Below are 21472 nucleotides of genomic sequence, written 5' to 3' on the forward strand. Positions count from 1 at the left end.
CCTAATCTTAAAGTAAGTTCTTCCCCCTCTAAAGAGACCTCTTGCCTGCAGCTCCACCCCTGTAGGAGTTACTATTTTGCTAAGTTGCAGCGATGCACATACTGCTTACTAGGTGATCTGCGGAGTGTGCTTTGGTGAAGCACTTGTTAAGTTTTACTTAATTGATTTCCAAATGTTGTCCATGTGATGTTTAAGGTTTATATAAAGTTTCATATACAGACCCCAGTTAAGCAATGTGCAGTCTTTGTTCTGGAAACACTGTGGGAGCAAATGCTGGCCCACAACAGGCGTTTGAGAGTTACACACAGAGCAATCCCTTTGATAACTGCCAGTGCTGTAACAACAATGGTAACTGCAAGGCCAAGAGATGTTTTTCTATGTAAAAATTATGTGGTTTGTTGTTAAAAACAAACTACAGATGAATGGAGTCTTTTATTTAATCTTGATGACAGGAACCCTAAAAGAGAGTTGTTTTTCAGCTGGAGATAAAAAAAAAAAAAAAAAAAACACAACAGAGTTTTATTACCCATTCTTACAAGCCTAAAAACAGCAGAGTTTTATTACCCATTCTTACAAGCCTTATGAGATCCATCTCCTTGGAAGGTCACAAAAAGCCGGTGATCTTTTAGCACTTTCTAATCATGGCAGTTGATCTCATCACTGCTTGAGGGGCTGAACAGCTTTGTGGAGAGCGAGGCTTTTTTATTTGGGACATGGCTGTTAATGCTGGCTAGAAGCAACAACCACCAAGAGGTGGGTTCAACCGAGTGAAGGAAAGCTGCAATGTATTAAAGCTAAACCCAGAACTGTGTTCTGGTACACTGCCTGCCACAGCAGTAACTGAAAAGGAAACATTTGAAAACTAATTCTTACCTCTTGCAGCAGAATTTAACTTCTGCTACTTCCTCCGACGTTCCTGATCATGAGTCACACAGATCAAGACAAAAGTAATAAAGATCAGGAGAAAGTAAACAGCAAGTGTATTCCCTGTAAGGGCAGAAAAAGCTACTGGGGTCTCAATTAAGAGGCAGGACTGGCTGCAGGAGCTCCAGTTAGGGAGCAGCCTCTGACCAGCCCAAGCGAAGGAAGCGGCACCAGTGCTGCTCTGGGAGAAGCTGTGCAAAGGAAAGGGCCCGGGGAGGGGGTGCCTGGAAGAGAGAAGTGGCTGAAACAGGAGTCATGGCTGCTCCCACGGGGAGGTTTCAAGATGCAGCTGGACAGTGTGGAAGATGGTAACCTCACCTCAGCTGCCTGTCCCACAAAAGGTTGGACCTGATAATCTTTCGAGGTAGTTTCTGAGTACTTGGGTCTCAAGAGTAGGGATCCTAAACAGCCTTTTACACATTTCAGCATATTTTGTCTTATAAAGTAAGCATGTAACGTATCTTTAAATTGTTACCATATTTCATATTGCTTCTCTAGGAGCTTGCCTAAAGACTCTTGGAATAGAAGCTACTAATTAAACAACTGTGTTTTAACTACTCTGCCTTCTTTGGTGAAGATCAAATACAGACCAAACCACTAATGCTCTTATGGTGATTGCCTGTATTTGGGTCAAAAGCAAGTTATCAATTACAAAAACTTGTTTAAAAGTGAGCTGCTTAGAGATGCATGATGGGTACATTCTCGTTTTTAATACACTCACGATTCTATTAAATTAAGAAATAAAAAATAAATTTCCTTTTGAATTTTCAAATATTCAGGTATATTTTTCATAAATACTTGTATTAAAATGGCCACCTCTCAAAACATACAAATAACAAGTCGCAAATGGCTGCCCGCTCAAACAAAGATTTAGCTTTTACTAACAGTGTATGTACAGATGTAACGGCTCTTCGACTTGCTAGTTCCATACACACACCCACGCGTACCAAGCTGAAGGGAATTACCGAAGTCTGCCAACTGGAGGACAGCAGAGCATCCCTTTGGCAGATGTTTTTTTCCTGTGCTGCTCACCAAACCATAGCTGGCATGTACTGAATCTCTCCTGAACTCTAGGGAATGTAATTTCAAACAATAGAATAAGAAATGTGAGCAACGTTTGCCAGGAGGCTATTCATAAGAGGGCATCCGGTGGGAGCCAGCAATACTTCAGAGAAATGGATGCATTTTTGTGGGCAAAATGTAGCGCTTGAATGCTTGCAGCTAGTAGAACTCCATTTTGATAGCAACTTATATGAAAGCTTCAAAAAACCCAACCCAAACCAAAAAACACCCCCCAACCCTTAAGAAAAAAATAAAAAAGTACATAGTACCCAAGTCTCAACAGAGTTCCTGTTTGAAGAGAGACAGGTTGAACTGTTAGTTTTGGAACTAGGTTCTGTACTTGCTCCACTCATCTGCAGTCGTCTTTTAAACCTCTAATAGTAGATCCAGCTCTTCCATAGGTACCCGCACTCTCAGTTCTTTTTCGGTCATTAGATCGAGCGTCTCTTGCAGATGATCCGGGAAGTACTCGATTGCATCCATATAGAGTGCCTAGAAAGACAGTGAACATTTTCTGTGCCATCTTTCTATCACAGCAAGAAATGTCGTATAAAGAATTAGAGATACGCAAGCAACTCTGTAGCAAGAACAGATTAATATCATATACTTCTTTAAAATAAACCAAACAGAATTAGTACTTCTACAGTGACAACAATGTAGATGTTTAATCAAGTCCATTCTAATTCCTACTAAATAATTTTATTCAAAAAGATAAAATATAGGTCAAGAGGCTCTGGAGCATTTCTAGCATATACAGACTACCTGCGGAGCTGCAGGTGCTCATGAATAATTTCTTACACTATTAACTAAATACATTTTTATTTGCCAATATATTTCTGCTACTACCATGATCACGATAAAACATGGTCTGAAAGACATGATCACTTCCAGATCACTGAGAGAGGAATTTATTGTCTCCTTGCCTCACGCGATACAACACACCTCTCTGTTCTGAAAGGCAAACAGCACTGACCACTATGTATGTTTCCATTTCAGATGCATCTCTTATTTGCAGAAAATCTTACAGTACTTCTTCAGAAATCTCTCCTTTCATTTGCATATAACTCATAACAGCTACTAAACCTTTTGTTTGTTTGGTTGTTTTTTTTTTCAAATACAGAACTTAAAAAATCAGAGTATGATGACAGGTTTATATTTTTTCTATGCTTACCTTTGCCCAAGGACAGTTTTGAAGGGCTTTATAAAACAATCCTTTACTTTTTTCTTTTTTTCCTAGTGAAGCCTGTGTGAGAAAAAAAATGTTCATATTTCAATGCAGTAATAGGTGAAATAACAACACATTTATCTCTGACACAAAGAAATTACTGCTGAAAACTCAGTGGTGTTCTGCTGAAGAATCCTTATTACTGTATATTGTGGTAGCTCTGCAGTTTGACAGGTTACACTGGTGGCACTGGTTACGCTCTTCTCTGTGACAGAGGAGATGTCTTTAAGGAGTTTCAGGGCTTTATTTGTAAGACAAGTAATAGAACAAAGAGCAGCAGAAAGAGCCTCTGCTGAGCATTTCAGCTGAAGCCAGTGCCTTTGAGAATACTGCAGTGGGCGTCAGCGCAAATCATTAACCAAAACTTACCCCTGATATGCTACACAAGAGCGTCTTTGGTACAGCAAAGAGGGATAATACGTTAGTTTTGTGCACTGATGAGATCATGCACGTGCACTTTCTTACTCAGCAGAAGCTTGTTACAGCTGAATCCCCTTACATACAAAACTGGATATAGCAAATTAGCGTCTATCGAAGGAGGAGTCAAGGCTTCTTCCTCAAAGTACCCGTTCAACTATGTTTAAACAAGTTTAAACAAAGACGGTGAGCAGAGGTCTGACTGCTGAACAGTCTGCTTAGCTTCCGTCATCCCAGTCTCAGGTAGAAATAATTACAATTTCTGGTGAAGAAATCCTTTGGATTGGGCTACTTTAAAACACACAAACAGGGGATTCTATGTCAATTCCAAAAAAAAAGCAGTAATTCCAAAATAAATGTTTTGATATCTTTGGAGAAGAGATCTTCAATCATGAGTTTACATTTTCTCTTGTTCTGAGTACGTCAGTACTGCTGCTGAAAATTAGCAGGTTTCCTTATCAATTCTTAAAATCTAGAAATTCTTTTTCATATTATTGATACACTGGTGGTAGAAACTTGTGCTGTTCTGGTGTCACGATCTCCCTTTACTGAACAGCAGTGCATTTCACTTACTGCAAACAAGCGCTGTCAGAGCTGCGCACTAAGACACGTGCACATCTTCTGCAGCTCTGCGAAGAGCTGTCGGGAGCATTCTGCCTCTAAGCTTCTCACAGAATCAGAGGTTGGGAGGGACCTTTGGAGACCGTCTGCTCCAACCCCTCTGGTACCTCTGGTCAGAGCAGGGTCAGCAAAAGCAGGCTGCTCAGAACCATGTCCAGTTGGGGTTTGAGTACCTCCATGGATGGAGACTCCATAACCTCTGGACAACCTGTTCCAGTGTTTCATCACCATCACAGTAAAAAAAGCTTTTTCTCATGTTTAAATTGAACTTTCTGTATTTCCATTTGTGGTCATTGCCTCTTGTCCTGTCGCTAGGCAGCACTGAGAAGAGTCTGGCTCTGTCTTCACACCCTCACATGAGGTATTCCTATACGCTGACAGTATCTTGCAGGAGCCTTCACTTCTCCAGGCTCAACAACCGCGAGCCTCCCGGCCTCTCCCTGTACAACACACGCTCCAACCCCCGGGGCACAGCCGCACCAGAGTTCCCACCGCCGATTACCCCGGAGCCTGGCAGCCCAGCCAGACCGCGGCCCACTTCCCCACGCCACGCTTCAGCTTGTCTGTGAAGGTGGTGTGGGAGGCAGTGGAAGAGGCTTGCTGAGGTTGAGATAAACAACATCCACTGCTGGCCCCCCTCATCCAGTGAGCTAGTCATCTCATCGCAGAAGGCTACCAGGTTGGTCAAGCATGATTTCATAAAAAGTAAATAGGAATTTAAGAGAAATAATTTGTTTCAAAATCTATATAAAAGCTTTGTATTTTTAAACAGTGAGAAGCTTTTGCCCAAAATACCAGACTGAATATCCAGACACACCCAAAGGAAAAACAGAGATCTACAGAACTCAGGGTAATACTAGACAATCACAGCTTCTTCTATGACTGTATCTGAAAATTTTAATGTTTCTAATTGATTTTGCTTCTCTGAACAATGTTATTCAAAGCTACTACTGTAAAAGTATTATTTTCCTCCATCTTATTAGCATCTAATAAATATTCCTTCTTGTGAAAGATACCTTCCATGAATGAATCATTAGGGATAAAATACACACTGGGTGACTTTATGTTAGATTACTGGAGTCTCATTAGTAGTTTGTAAAGAGTAACAGCAATTCAATTGTACATTCCTCCTATGCACAAAGTTGTATAAAACATTTACAAGCATGCGTTTGTGTAGAAATGGTCACAGTAACAGTCCCACATAGGAGATCTTCTCAAACACAAGAGTCTCTCCTTCCCCTGCATCCTCTATATTTCACAGCCTGCTAACTGCTGTTCCCCTCTGACAACTTATTACACCAGAAGATGTGAGCAGAGGAGTAATACTCTGGAATGAAATTCCCTTTACACAAGTTCCAAGCATTTCTTTTGTTTTTTCATCTTCCATATTGTTCTTTGGAAAAGCAAGAAAAGAACCAAGATGACAAAGCTGCCTACGTGAAGTTGATTTTATTTATGTGCTTCCATGGTGAACTATGGAAGAAACAAACTTTATTGCTTTTTGGTGTTATTCTGCAATGCCATTTAGCATAACCTTTATATGCAGCTTTTAATATTAAAAAAGATTGTGGAAAGCCAAGGCAAGTTATAAAAGCTATAGCTACGTTTTCCCTACCATGCATTTATTTTGCATGTGGACTGCACCCTGCTTGCTCTAATGACAATCAAAATACCTTAGTCTGGGAAACTGTTTATAGTATGGAGAAAATAGAGAAGAAAATATTTGAAGGGCCTATATAGAACAGTCTTTTTACCATCTTCATTATTCCAACATAAATCAAAACCACACAAAACTAACTCAGATCTGGAAGTTGTTCCGGGGATGAAGTTAGGGAAGCTAATGACTGATTGGAATTGAACCTGCTAAGGGATGTCAAAAACAACAAAAAGGGCTTCTGTAAGTACGGAGGTAACAAAACGAAGGGTAGGGAAAATGTGGGCCCACTGCTGAATGAGACAGGGGGCCTGGTTACACGGGCCATGGAAAAGGCTGATGTATGGAAAGCCACTTTTACCTCAGTCTTTAGTAGCAACACTGGCCTTCAGGAATGCCAGGTCCCAGAGACCAGGGGGAAAGGGTGGAGCAAGGAAGATGCACCCTTTGTTGAAGAGGATCAGGTCAGCGAATACTTAAGCAAACTGGACATGCGTAAGTCCATGAGCCCTGATGGGATGCACCATGCATGTACTGGAGAGAGTCCAACAAAGGGCCACTAAGATGACTAAGAGACTAGGGCATCTCTCATGTGAGGAGAGGCTGAAGGAGCAGGGACTGTTTAGCCTCAAGAGGGATATTATCAGTATACATAAATACCTGAAGCAAGGATGTAAAGAGGGAGCCAGGCTCTTTTCAGTGGTGCCCAGCGACAGGATCAGAGGCAGTGGGCAAAAACTGAAACACAGGAGGCTCTGTCTGAACATCAGGAAATGCTTTCTTATCGTGAGGGTTACCGAGCACTGGCATAGGTTGCCCAGTGAGTTATGGAGTCTCCGTCCTTGGAGATATTCAAAAACTAGCTAGACATTCTCATGGACAACTGGATCTAGGTGGCCCTGCTTGAACACTGGAGTTGGAGCAGAGGATCGCCAGAGGTCCCTTCCAACCTCAACCATTCTGTGATTCTGGGCAGTTATACAAAATCAAGATCTAGATTTGACTGAAATATAAAAGTCTTTATAATTTCCTTACAGAAACCTGAAGTGGGTAGTTGGAGAAATTCCAAATATGGTTAAAAAAAAAAAAAAAGCCAAACAAAACCAGAACACCAATGCTCTTCTTACCAGAAAGTTCAAGTACATTCTCCACAGCAGTGGGCAATGGGCACCACTTTCACTCTGAACTGCGTGTTCAAACAGAGCTATAATCCGATTTGTTAACCCAGTTTCAGGAATAGTAGAATGTATTTCACCAACATCTGCCCTGAAACACAGAGGAAAAAATAAATCACAATCCCTTAAATCCAAGTTAAAGGACCACATCCAGGTAAGAGAGGGTAAAGATCAACATATTGTCTCTGTTCATAGCACTGTATATAGCCAGGTTTTTGCATTTCATGCTACAAACTCCGAATGTTATAAACCAGATTTTTAGCATTTGCTAATCTAATCAACACATTTCTAAATAGTAAAATCAGTTAAAAAAGATAAATGAGGTATTTTTTCTGAAAATTCTTCTAGCACCTTAAAAAATTAACCCTGTCCAACCGGAAGAGACAATTTCTCTTTGGGTACAATAATCCACTATCATATGACCTTAAAACATTTATTTTAGTCTTCATTCAAGATCATTTATCATTCCAAGCTTGGCATAGCAGCTCAAACAAAATTCAAGTCTAGGCCAGCAAACCTTCTTCTGTTTCAAATTTACCTGTCACCTTAGACTGTATGTTGGTCTTGGATCAAGGCCCAGATTACAGCTCTGGGTCTCAACCATGATTACAAGAATAATTTTCTTTTTCAGCCAGAAATTCAAATGCCCTAAGTTGCAGGTATAACACAAAAGCAGGTATCTATTTTTCACTGAAGCACTGATTTGTGTCTACAGCTGATACATACTTGGTTAATTTTGATGCTTAAGCCTGGAGCACTCATAGCAACATCACTTCTGTCTGTAATCCATTCTCTTAGCCTGCCACCCTTAACACTTGCTCCTAAATTACCTATTTTTTCAAGGGTTTTTGAGGTCATGTTTCCTCTCATCTTAACCTTTGCCATCAAGGAAAATGATGTAAACTAATCTGCATTGAGTCAAACATTTGAAGCATTGTACCTCACAGTGACGTATATGTGCTATAGTTTTACCCTTCATGTTCATTTCTTTAAATGAATTCCATGCACATAAACAAGCAGAAATAAAAAACAGAATAGGAAATAGTCACACATAGCACAGACATTTTCTTAGTTTGTCACAACATCACAAAACATTAGTTTTATGCATGGCTGACAGGCCATTTATCTCTGTTACAGCAGTTCACCTCTGCTCTTGCAACATCCAACTCGTCCCTACACAAACGTAACCTACAGGAAAGGCTGTGCTAGCAGAGTACGGTCAGGAAAGGAGCTAAGTGTCACAGAGAAAAATCATCATTCTGGAATTTTAGTATCAGTTTCCAGTAACAATAATGAAAACCTATCATAGTGTCAGTCCGTAATTAACAGTAAATCAAATTACAACCCTCCTGTACATTTGGTGGCTGTAGAATTCTTACTACAGTTTAGGATGACATACACTGACAGCTCAGGAATGTCACTCATGTATGCATGCCTGCTGCCAGACTGTGGCAATCAAAGCAGTGGGCGCACCATCATTTTAAAGCATACTGATAATTCTGTAATATCAAGTGTGAATATTGTAAGCTTACAGCTATGTAAAGCTTCCAGATAACATTTTCCTAGAAATCTCTGTTGCTATGTGCAGACACAAAGAACCAAGCTGCCAGTGTTATTAGAGACATGTAGGTAACAGTGGATAGGTAGCTACAAGCAACGGGTAAACAGTTAGAGACTAAGCTTTAAGAATGAACACGTATTTCTGCTCCCTGCATCTCCCACCCCTTCCTCCTTTCCCAGTAGCAAAAAAATGTGAGCCCAGACCACACTGCAAATTCAGGAAGTTTCCAGTGTCTTCTACCTAGCAACAGCACCATATGAAAACTAAACTGTCAAGTACTCACTATGGCAACAGATCTGCCACAACTGTATTCTGTGATCCAGGAGTAAAGTAGGGCAGTGAGCTCAGTCAGAAACTGCAGTGTAGCTCTGTATTACGCTCCTTATTGCTGTAGCATTAAAATGCAGCCGTTTCTAAGCTCACAGTGTCTACCCTGGCCATCTAAGCAGGCTCTGTTATTTAAAAATTACTTAAAGAAATGCGTACCACCTTGATGTCAGTAGTGAGTAATCAAATGCAAAGCAACACACAATCTGAACCAGTAGAAAGGGCGTGAGGCTATCACCTAGGTCTTTAATTCTACTCAGGATTCTGCCACTGACTCACTGTTCAATCTTGGACAAATAACCTTCCCTAGCTACAGCTTCTTCATCTGCAAAATAAGAACTATGATAGCATTTTCTCTCCTCTGTCAGGTGTTTCAACAGATTAAAAAAAAAAAACATAACCATAAGGAGCTGCAAGATATTACCTCTGGACATCCTCAGTGAGTTTCTTCCTCATCTGCTCTGCTTGGATTGCAAACAGCCACGGCTCTAAAGAGTTAGTAGACCTTGTGACACCATCAAAAAACCTTCGCGCTTTGCTAGCACTGTGAGACTTCCTTTGGATGTGGATATATGACCTCCAAAGAGACTGGTTGCTAGGATACCGTTTCAGAGCCTCCATTAGTGCTTCTCGCAGAGGATTCAAAGGATAAACACCGATTTTCATGTGGAATTTGAGTAAATTTGTATGCAGCAGCGTGACAGCTTCAAGAGCAGTGGGAAAATTTTGAATGCCAAAATTCTCTCCAGTATTTTCACATTTCTGTGGACCAGAAGCTTCAAGTTTTTCCAAAGTCTGTGCATATATTAGTACTGCAGCATCAATGCCAACAGTCAAATACTGGAACAGTGCGTAACAACCAACCAAGTTAACCAGCTGATTAGCATCACTGACCCGATCCTGATCAGAAACTGGAGTTTTACTTAAATAATCTTGCAGTGCATGCTCATACGTTTTACGAGCTCTCAAGACACTCACAGATAACACTTGCCCACTATAGGGCACGTATGGTCCACTTTCAGCCAATTTGGTCAATATATGAACAGCACGTGACATGACAGCTCCTTCTAGACTTTCTAGTAGTTCCACTTCCAGCTGAGCATAAAGCAGACTGAGGCTGCAGAGCTGAGGACTCTTCAGCCCTCCGGTCCCTACTGTGCAAAGAGCTGTGTCGAATACCTTCCTGGCATCATCAGTGTTACCAAGCAGCCATTCTAGGTAGGCATAGAGCTTCCAGAGAGAAAGGTGGTTTCGGTTGTCAGGTGTTTTAAGGAGATTCTTGGCCAACTTTTTACTCTTCCTCCCTTGTGCTTTCAGCTTCTTTTTCTTTTTTGCTTGGAGACACTGAACTACCTGCAGGGGAGAATAAACAGAACATATTTTGAGCAGGGTAGGAGAAGAAAGGAAAAAACCACCACCTCACAGCACTTTTTATTTTCATTATTGTGTTTGTTTTCATATTGTTCCATATTTCACCACCAGCCAGATCTGTTGTAACTGAGTACTGTAAGTTGTCACAACTGCCTGTTGTCAGCTCCCTCCAACATTACCAAACTACATAGCCTATTCTTACTCCTGCCACTGCCATTAAGTAATATCCAATTTCACTCTTTTAAAAAGCCAACTGCTCAATTAAAGAGCTGCTAACTTGTAATGGTTGAGAAAAGGAAAATAAATGATCCAGTCTGGCCAGATGCAACTTATGACTAGCACAATTAAACATCCAAGTAGCTTTTCACAGCAGGAAATGTGCTGACAGACAAATACGGAGACTGGATGAGAAGATTATAGGAGATCTTCTGGTCAGGTAGTAGTTGGGCAAGAGACAGAGAACTTCTCCATAAGAAGACACAATACCAAGCTTTCTGAAGCATTAGAAAGACAACCTGGACTCTCACCTTTTGCGGGTATCTATTAGAGCAGTTTTACTTAAATAAATCCATATTCAAGTGGTAAGATGTTACTTCCTTCAATAACACTACAAATGTAACTTGTACAGGAAGTACTAAGTTTCTTGATAAGGTGCTCTTATCATGGTATTGAGAATTACGCACTTAGATTGGTAAAAGTACTTGTCTGACTCACTTTGCCTTGTTAAAAATCACTTCATTCATTCCTGTCTAGCATACAATGTATCATGTAATAACATTTATCCAAACAGCAAAAAATATTTTGTTACATGTATGCCACTGTGTAACATGTACTGAAGAAAAAAGTTGTTTGGTTTTTGTTTTGTTTTTGGTTTGGTGTTTTTTTTTTTTTGGTGGTGGTGGTGTTTTTTTTTTGTTGTTGTTGGTTTTGTTTGTTTTTGGTTTTGTTTTTTTTTACCTCCACTGCAATTTAACTGGCATTTTCTGATTTGAATACTTAGTCCTATAAGACTTAATTTTCATTAATATTTATTTTAGTTCAATATAAACATGAATACCCAAGAAAGCCACAATCACAAACATGTTTATACACAGATTCCTCATTACCTTAGATATTTCATACTGTAGCCAACACATGGATATGTTAGATTTTTCCTTTCCTGATAACAGCAGGAATAGAACATGAAAAACATTCTGTATAAACTCCTCTCCCTCTTTATAATGGCCTATGTGATGTCTTGCTCGTAGCATCGTGTCCATATGGCCAATACTGTTGAATCCAGAAAGTGGAAAATCAACAGAAGTCAGTGGCTTTTCATCAGAAAGCACACTGTCAAAGATGTTATTTTCATCCATGGCAATATAGAGGTTGGAAGGAAAGAGTTTACTTGTACATGGAACTCCCAGGAATTGCAAAAATGAGTACAGTAGTTGATGCTGAAGATCTGGATTAGAAAGCTGGATTAAAGACGGTCCAAGATCATCAAATAATACCTAAAAAAATCCAAATTCAAATAAACGCCATTAATTTATGCAATCAAATAAAATTAGCAAAATTTCTGTAATTAAAGAACCTTTTCAAGTCAATAAAGAATTATAATTACTATTAAATGGTAACAGAATGTCATTCAAATTAAAAACAGGCAAGTTAAACAAGCGACGTGTTCTTCCAGTCAGACTGTAATTTTGCTATCAAGAGATTTCTTTGCCCTTGAGTATCAAAGACCTCCACAGAAAATTTACACAATGGAGGTCTCAAAGATATTATTGGTTGGGCCATTTAACACATCTGTATTTGAAAATCAGTGTCTGACTTGACCTATCTCCCAAGAAGAAAACAAACTCTCTGGTTTACTTAAGGCATGTATCTTCTTAAACACAGATTTCTGTGACATTTCCACATACAGATGAGAGAAATCACAGAACAGCAAAGACAAACTATTTGCCTACAGCCCCTTCTGAAGTTTACTATGAGCTTCCCATGGATTTCAGAAGTCTCAGCACAAAACCTCAGGTAAATTTTGAATTCCGAACAAAGAAAATATTTTTTTCCAAATGAAGAAAAGGATTACTCCTCTAAAAGACCCATGAATTCGATTGGAAGGATAATCTGTCTTATCGTCTCCCCTTGTTTTATCATATCACAATGACCTGTCTTTCTGGATCTTCACAATCCTCTTCAGTTTCCTTTTTGGTCTTGTCTGGCCTCCAAGGTAACCAGTGCCTTGCTTCACGAGAATATTCAATATCCAACCAAATATGCCACTTTGGGAGAGTTTTATCCTTTATTTCTTGATCCTCATCTATCTCTTCATCATCATCATCATCATCATCTAAAACCAAATCAAGACACACACACATAATTATTAAAGAAAAATTAATCCACCAAATCCAAAGGTCTAACTTGACATACAATTTACCTACTGTAAAAATGTAAATACAGCGTTAATAAAACAGACACAAAACTGAGCTGAAAATTTCCACAGCACAGTTCTGGGTTTTGACACTAGGTACAATTAGCATACTTTTCCTGTGACAGCAACGTATTAATTCTGTGCTGAAACTGTTAAGCACCTGTAAACTAAGGGAAAGTTTGTAGAGATTTTTCAAATACTTTTTTCTTTCTTGTTGTTGAGGAAAAAAAGTCCTCAAAATTTATAATTACCTGCACTATTTTTTTGGTACAAAAATTAGGCCATTTCTATGCCACCTCCAAATTCTTAATCCTGATATTTGCCATTAATTAGGTGTAACACTCCCACTCCTCGTTCTTCAATTTCAGGCAAAACAAACAGGTGGTGGCAAGATTATTACTCTCTGTTTTTTGCAATCTATAGCATCTCCTTTAGTCAGCAACTCTATGAAAAACAACAGCATTTCCATGATCTAAACGAAGCTTGAAAAAAATTTACAGTTTTAGAGATTACACTCAATTATAGATTGCATCTGAATTTTCAGAGTTGACACACATAGGGAAAAGCACTGATGCTGGACCTGCCCAAGACTGGCAGTGGTCCTCTTCTCTATACTCAATTTGTGGGCGAAACGTCTACTGCCATCAGCAGTGAAACTGTTGACCCCAGTTAAGGGACAAGGAAATTCCATCTTAGTCCAGGGACAAGGGAAGCGCAGGATCATTTTTCAGTTCCTTTGTTTACTAAAAGCAGAGCCAAACTTGCTTCATTAGAGTTCCTACAGCAGCAGGAGCAGCAAAAGCAGAGACAGCTCATTTTTGGTTAGACGCATTCCAGCCCCCTGCTTCCCTTCAGGATGTATCTGTTTGAGAAATAGTCCTTGACATTAAGGGAAACGCTACAGACCAGAAGACAAGGTTGGACTAAGCAGCAGAGAGGCATTTTCTGCATCCCTGTTCACCCAGAAGCACTCCAGCCAAGTGAAGATGCAATTTCTTTGTTTTCTGCATCACAAAGAGAAAATAAAAGTTTTCCTCCTATTTCTACTATATATTTGCTATAAGAAACTGAAATCTTATTCTATAAAGAGTCATTAAGCTAAGCATCCTTGAGGCAACTATCACCTAATACTATAATCCCAACTAGTCTACCAATATGATGAAAGGGTCTTAAGGCAAGTACCTTCCTTCCACTTTAGACAGGCATGGGTCTCAACCAAGTACGCACACCTTTAGCCTTTTCAGCACAGACTGGAGTATATGCCATCCTCTCCCTTAATTCTCATCCTTAATAAGGACAACAATATTCCATAAACAATACCATACACAGAACACTCAACACATGTTTTTCCCAATGAAGCGTGATATATTTTATCTTAATCTTGGTAAATAGTTTTAAAAATTTGTACACAAGAACATGAGAAGAAACAGCCTGTACCATTCGAATCAGAATGTTTACAACAACACATGCACACACAACTACACATATTGACACAGGCATACCTGCCTTAAGAGCAATCCAGCCACCCTTTTCTTGTTGGTGCATCCATGCTTTCCAGCCTCTTGCTCCTTTTTCTCCAATTCGTGGTTCTCCACTATCCCAAAAGGGTTCAAAGAATTCCACCTGTTGTTTTGGGCAGGGGGAACCAAAACCAAGCATAAAGAAAAGTAATTTTTGCTGTTGTACAGACACTGCGTGGGTCAACTTAGGTTTTCCAAACCCTACAATCACTTACCTGGGTGCAACCTCTGTACCTGAAGACACCAGATCTTATTATTATTATAGAGATTGTTTTTTAAAAGGTATTAGGCTTTAAAGAAAGCAAAATACTTTTGTGCCAGAAGTCCTATACAGACTCTTCAAGGATAAGGATCCAAAGTCCTCAGGATGTGGCTTTCAGAAACCACATCTCCCCTCCTCCCTATCTTCCACGGGACCACGAAGAATTTAACTAATGAAATGATAATTCAGACAATCATACACCTGGGGTCAAATCAAAGTGTTACAGCTGGACATAACTATGACTGGACTGAAGATGAGAAGGCCTTTCCACTCTCAAGTTTCAGGGTAGTCAACAACTTCACAGCACTGTCCAGTGAACCAGAAGTAAAGGGTTCTAGTCCTGACTTTGTCACTGCCTCCATGCAATCTGTTATTTTCAGATTCATCAATGCCTCCCCACTTTGTGTACACTTAGCTCTAATGACCATGTCTCTCCTGTTATGTGTTTCTGCTGTGTGCCAAACCTTGGATTGGATACTGAGGTGTGACCGTTAATATAAATATTAACAATACAGTTTACTCTAAGAAAAATCAAGCACCGGCATTATGAGAAAATGCAGGGCTTACGGCAACTGCAAAATCTAATTCTGCTCCTCATAGATTTATTCTTTGCTCCAAGTGAGAAAGTGATCTGTGAAAACAGTACGGAAACAAGTAATTCAAGATTGAGTCATAACGCTTCTGTAAGAGGGCAGAATGTGTGATCAGCTGTAAATCTGGCATTTTCCTATTTTCAAGAACTGCACTTTCCAACATAAACACTGCCCTTTTAAACTGACGTTCCTTTTCATCCTGCTTTCTTAAGAGTTTTTAAACACTACAGATAATCTTGCAGTTTTTCAAATGACTGGAAGTATAACTCGAGCTTCATCTGTGTGACAATACCAAATCTCCCATATCCTGAATGATAATTATGATTAGCTCTAAATGTATGGCTCTTTAAGAGGACACCACTATTATTTAAACTAAAGATTGCTCTACTGGTGGGTAACAGCACTAATCTAGAGAGCAAGAAATGGAGTGTCAGTGGTGGTTGCTGGGGAAGAAGGTGCAGGTAATAGAAAGAAATTCATTTTCTGTCCTCTATGGTAGCCCAGCTGCCTGGCTGGTGGCCCTCCCCACCACACATTAAAAAGGAAGCAGCTCTCCCACCCATTCGGTGGGATGATGCTACACTGGCAACAGTCCCCTCTAAACGTTAACTTATTATTATCGGGGTGCACACTCAACATTTTCCTGAGCAAAACAGAGAAAAAGTGATTTAGGACTTTAACAGAATAAGCTGAATGGAATCTCATGGGTCAAATAAAAGATACTTTAAAGGATGAAGGTTCTTAATGTAGCCATCAAAGAATTACTGAAAACAACAAATAACGAAGACTAAGAAATGTTTGCAAGAACTGTCTAAACCAGAAAGATTATAGGTCCTATCATCTTTCTTCATCAGCAGTAACAAAACAGCAGTTTTGGTGGAAAAGAAGCAGTGGAAGTGCTAATTAGACACAGACATTGGTCAGCCAGCTCATTTTTTTCCACCTTTAATTGGTAAAAAAGACAACATTAAATGACAGGTTATCACACTTCTATTATATGCAGTAGAAGCAGCCATTTGGCATGTTGTCCCACAAGCATTTTTCCAATACAAGCATCACCTTGAAGAACCACAAAGTAAGTTGTGAATCAAAAATATTTCCCTATGTCCGTGAAAATTCATCAACGTTTTCCTGTTACAGCATTCTTTCTAATGCACAAAGACACACACCCATTTAAATGGAAATTGTTACCTGTCCCCTTGTCGCCAGATCTTTTACACTGTCAGGTTTAAAGAAGGTGAAGTCAATCAGAGCCTGAAACAAAGACACTGCTTTCTCAGAATGGCCAGCTTGTCTCAGAAAGTGGCACTGCTGAATAAATATTGCTGTAAAGTAAAGAAGATAAAATTTTAATATTTCAAATTTTGTTGCATTTTATTACAGCCCACAAATATACAAAAGACATACATGAAGTGCTGTAAAGCATAATTGTTTTGGAACAGTATTAAGATCCAAGACACAGGGAGTAACTAACATGTCAAAATTGTTACAGTTTAATTAACTTTAAGACCTGCCACTTCAAATGTGCCAGAGAGATGACTTTTTATTCATACCGCACATGCACCATCCTTGTTGATGAATAACTTATATGCAATGGTCCCAACTTCAGTTTATCCAACATCTGTCAGAGTGGGTCACTGCCCTCTTTGAAGATGCTGGGCACTATTACAATTCACACAGTAAGTGATTACAACAAAAATCCTTTTTGCCTCATTTTTGCATGAGATAGTTACTTTGGTAATACGTTGGTAATATACCACTTTCATTCCAACTGTCATTCCCATTTTCTTTTCCTGTACATAAGAACTCAGTTAAGAGAGTCCAGTCTTTTGGGTGAAGTATTACTGCTTGAAAGTAGAGTCAAGTCCTATCCCTTGCTCTTCAACAAACTACTTCTGTAATCGCTGCCATATCCCTACTACACAGTGAGTGTCAAGTCTCAGCTTAAAAAGAGAAGCAAAGCCTCAGAGTTTTTCTACTCATATATTTGCAATCAGAGTCTTAAATCAAAGAGCTAGAGAAATAACAGGCATTATAAACACCTCTATTACTAGGCAGTTCAAGGACATTTCAGAGATATTCCATCACTCCAAATTACACTCAAGTCTCAACAAAACAGTGGATGTTCAAAAACAAAACTGCTTTAAATAATAATCTTAATTGGCTTGCAAAAAACCCCAAAACTCATAAATCAAGACTTAATTAATTAATTAGTTAGTTTTGAAAACTGTTATTCAGTTATTCAGAAGCTATTGTTGCTTCACTAAATGCACTGGCTTTGGAGGGTTTTAAACAACCGAAGTATTTAAGTGTCTAGATACACACATGTAACAATATAGGTCAACATCAACTGCTTCTAATGATCATCTTATTTTTTAATATTAAGAAGTGGCAAATTATTTACTCATTTTACCTGTGTTCAGATTTACATCAGATGTGTGTACATAAGAATCTGAATACAACTATAATACAGAAACTAGGCATTTCATCCAATTTTCCTGCAACGTCAATGATCGTTTCTGATAGCAAAGACTCTGAGATTTCTGAAGATATTTAAACTATAAAACATATGTTTAAGTATATAACAGAATCTTCCAAAGTACTTTAAGCAATTTAGGCCCTGTGTCCAACTGACACCGAAAAAGTTGTCCTTTCCTAGTTTCTCAGCTTCCAACAGATGAGCTTTAATTAAAATAGTCTGAGTGTAGAGAATATCTCATCAGGACTTGCTACCAAACTGTAAATTATAGAATAAGATTTTCTGCATGGGAAAAAAGAAAAATATATTTGAAAAAATGCAAAAATCAGCATTTTCTTTGTGGTAAAAGCTGAAAACAGCATAAACACATACTTAATTCAGTCCATGATGCTAAGACACTTCTGTAGCTGAACTGACCTAAATGATAAGGATGTTTCTCCCCAACCAGTAAGTATACTTTGAAAAATAGGATTCCCTTTCCACAGCAAAATTTGACAATGTTTATATTTACCTGTTTTATATTAACAGCTTCTAGGAAATTTAAAATATTATGAATTGTTATCTCAAAATTAAAGTAAAAACTGATCTAGATTTTTACCTGCTTTCTTAAATTTCATGTTTTAAAAAAAACAACCACCTATTCCCAAGCAGATAATACTGTGTACTGAATTGAACACTAGATGGCATAGTCCACCACTATTTAAAATTAGCTCATACATTTTGTCATTAGCAAAGGTCAAAGGTTGAAGATACAAGCCTACCATACATCTACACTGCTCACCTCATAATTAATTAGTGAAACTCTTTGTATACTTATCTTAATGAACAATTTGGTAATCTTCCTAATAAGTACATTGACAGTTCAAATGCAGCCCAATAATTAGATAATTGAGTCAGTTAAAAAAAAAAAAAAAATCTCAAATCAGTAAGTCTCCTCACTGGAAACTTCTCCATTCCTATCATTTGCAATCCAAAGGGGGGAGAAAAAAAAAAAAAAAAAAAAAAACAAACAGCCAACAACAAAACCCAAATTCTCAACAGTGTTCATGAACAAATCACTGTAGTCTTAATACAGAAAAAAGACACTAAGAGTAGAACAGAAACACAAAGTTGAGTTCATTGTCATTTTAACCTATCTATAGACATTGTCAGAAAATAAGTATTTTGAAAAATGTCAATTGATCTAATATAGTTAACTAGTTAAAGAAACGCTATTAAAAAAACAATTTTCTCATAGCAGTTGACGAACAGTATTTAATGAGTCAAATATGTTCTGTGCAGGGAAACAAAATGAAAGAAAGACCTTCCTGTTTGAAAAAGTAGATGTTGAATAAAACATTTGTCCTGAGAATCATTCATTGTGGTTAGTGTACAAAGTGACCGAAGTGTTGGAAATCAGAGACAGAAGAAGCAATTAGAATCTATGAGGCAGTACAATACTCGCCTGCCAGAACAGGAATTTTATTTTACAGCACTTTTTCCAGTGTTTGATCCAAAATGAATCAACCAAAGACCATAAGAGATCTTAACACCTGAAACTAATTTGTAATCCAGCATCTCAATCTGGATATTGCATAACAGATAACATCATTGCCCAAACAGCAGTTATATGACTTGGATTAAAAAGAGAGGTTCCTTGGACTATGCTACACGTGAAGAATTGTGGACTGCTTTGTAACAGTCTCTTCTAGATTTAAAACAGATTTTAAAAGAAAAAAACAAACATATTCATGGTAACACTAGTATTTCCCCACTCCTTAGTGTATTCATAGGTTAATAACCACAGTGACACCCCTCCCCCCTGCCCCGAGGCAGAGAAACAAAACAGAAATGGGACAGGTTAAGTCATTTAGCTCCAAGTAAATGTAAAGCCCATGCCAGGACTGAGCATGAACTTGTTTCTTCCCTGGATCCAGTCCAGCATCTTAACCATCTCACTAATTTTCCTTCCAGGGATAATTTTATAATAAATTATAAGTGGTAGATATACGCATACAATAAATACAAAAGGCACGATCACCTGGTGTTACAGATTAGCATTCCCCATCTACAAACTGGGATGATCAAGAAAACTTCACATCTGACTTCCCATGTCCCTTCTCTTTTCTGAATTAAAGTAATTAGCTATAAAGCTTTTGAACAAGAGATAATTCTTTCACAAACCAACTTTTTTTTTTTTTTTAATAAACAATTTTCAAAGATAAAAGCACATCTCTCAGTTGTTGGCTGCAATTCTCCAGACTTGACATTTGTACTGTAAACCACTCTGCACATTAGTCTTTACTGGATGTTGTATCACAAACTCTCTTGGGGAAGAAAAGCATCTGCTATATCCATATTTGGTTGGAATATCTACTTTAATTCTCAGCTAAGAAATCAGGATGCCAGGCATTCTGAAGAGAATAAAAACTTCCTGTAATACACAGGGAAGTCTATTCTTATAGAGAATGCAGTCAACTCCTATGAAGACCATTCTGACCATAAGAGGAAATAGAAAGAACCTTACCTAGCATAGCGGCTTCTGTGCCAGGCAGCAGAGGATGTGATACCATGCTGCCATCTTGTACAGCTGCCAGTGTAGTCAAACATTTTCCATAGAGACTATTGATTTTTGAAACAGAAAAGGTAGTGAACTGACTCTGACAGAACAGGAGATATTTCTTCCACAGCTCCGGATTGTTGGGATGTAAGAAAATTAGCTTCTGCCACTCTTTGATCAAAGCTGGTGGTTCCCAGAATTCCGCACAAAGCTTCAGCCTGGCAAGTTTCAGATCAACATTACCTGGATTGCTTTCTATTGCCCTCTCTAAAATGGCCAGTTTCTTTTCTAATATTAACTTCAGTGATTTTCTTCTTACTTCCTGCTCTCCCTTACTGGCATATGGGCTAGGTCCTCTCATCAATTCATCCTTAAAACAAAAAGAAAAATCATTATAACATTAGGAAGAATCATCACTAGAATCACAAGAATGTTGACATTTGTGAAGATTAATTAACAGCTCGTTCTTCACCAACAGAAGATACACAGTCCTAAACAAATGAAGCTACAATATAATGTTCATATATTTATTACTTATAATAAGCAACCAGGTCTGTCAGAACACATACCTGAAAAGAAACAAATTCCATCCAAGCATTAATATCTCGTGGGTTTTCTCTGACTTTCTTGTTATGTTCTTCCACTTTTGTCATTAGAATGGGGTTAATGTTTATACCAGGCTCTTGAATTGTTTGTTGCGTATTTCCAGGCTCATGGTCTGCACTCTTGCACCCTTTTCCTTGCAGCCACGTGGTAGTTGATTGATCGTAAATCCCAAGAGGATTTACCTCTGTTGTGTCAGAAGGATCGTCAGTTTCCATTTGTAAAACTGATATAAAAGCAGTTGAGTCAGATGGAGAACTTTTACTGAAAACAGGAATCCCATCTGTGTTCAGCATCTTCACATTGTCCTTTGTGAAGTAGCGCTCAGGTCGCCTCTGTAATTGCTTCCTTTTTGATGCAGAACTGTCCCAAGTTATACACTGCTTCTTTGCATCTATGCCAAGACAGGACTCCCCTCTCCTTTTATATCTTAGAAGGAAAAACACAATTAAACACCTTCTAAAATACATGTTAGAAAAGATACTGCCTTTCTGAAAGAAAGCGTGGAAGAAGTACTTTAATTCAAATTGACCCAAATAATGTATGCATAGACCTTGAAAAGTGTAAGAACTTGGTAACTTTCTCCTTATTTAAGACTTCAATTTATATTTTTTTTCCAGTGTCAGCACAACTTTTATTACCATACTAAGCTTTCTCTGAGTTCAACAGTATCTGTCATGATCAGCAGAAGAAAGGTTTTTTTCCTCCTATCATTTTAAGTCATGT

At 38.5% G+C, this 21472-nt stretch overlaps 1 protein-coding gene across 2 annotated transcripts in view; it reads right to left on the reverse strand.

The window, feature by feature from the left end:
* Positions 1 to 413: 413 nt before the first annotated feature.
* NRDE2 (NRDE-2, necessary for RNA interference, domain containing) overlaps positions 414 to 21472 on the reverse strand; it is a 34298-nt gene continuing 13239 nt past the window's right edge. Inside the window, exons 5-14 of one of the 2 annotated variants that reach the window (XM_033010493.2) lie at positions 20713 to 21175; positions 20111 to 20513; positions 16317 to 16450; positions 14253 to 14373; positions 12488 to 12666; positions 11444 to 11830; positions 9391 to 10319; positions 7031 to 7169; positions 3158 to 3229; positions 414 to 2478 (exon numbers count right to left, since the gene is read on the reverse strand). In XM_033010493.2, coding sequence (XP_032866384.2) covers positions 2353 to 2478; positions 3158 to 3229; positions 7031 to 7169; positions 9391 to 10319; positions 11444 to 11830; positions 12488 to 12666; positions 14253 to 14373; positions 16317 to 16450; positions 20111 to 20513; positions 20713 to 21175 — 2953 coding nt within the window. In that variant the 3' untranslated portion in view covers positions 414 to 2352. Of the gene's footprint in view, positions 2479 to 3157; positions 3230 to 7030; positions 7170 to 9390; positions 10320 to 11443; positions 11831 to 12487; positions 12670 to 14252; positions 14374 to 16316; positions 16451 to 20110; positions 20514 to 20712; positions 21176 to 21472 lie in introns of both variants that reach the window. The other variant, XM_033010492.2, reaches the window with a different exon arrangement.

The sequence above is a fragment of the Tyto alba genome, unplaced genomic scaffold (assembly GCF_018691265.1).
Source record: "Tyto alba isolate M040663 unplaced genomic scaffold, T.alba_DEE_v4.0 Super-Scaffold_18, whole genome shotgun sequence".
Lineage (NCBI taxonomy): Eukaryota > Metazoa > Chordata > Aves > Strigiformes > Tytonidae > Tyto > Tyto alba.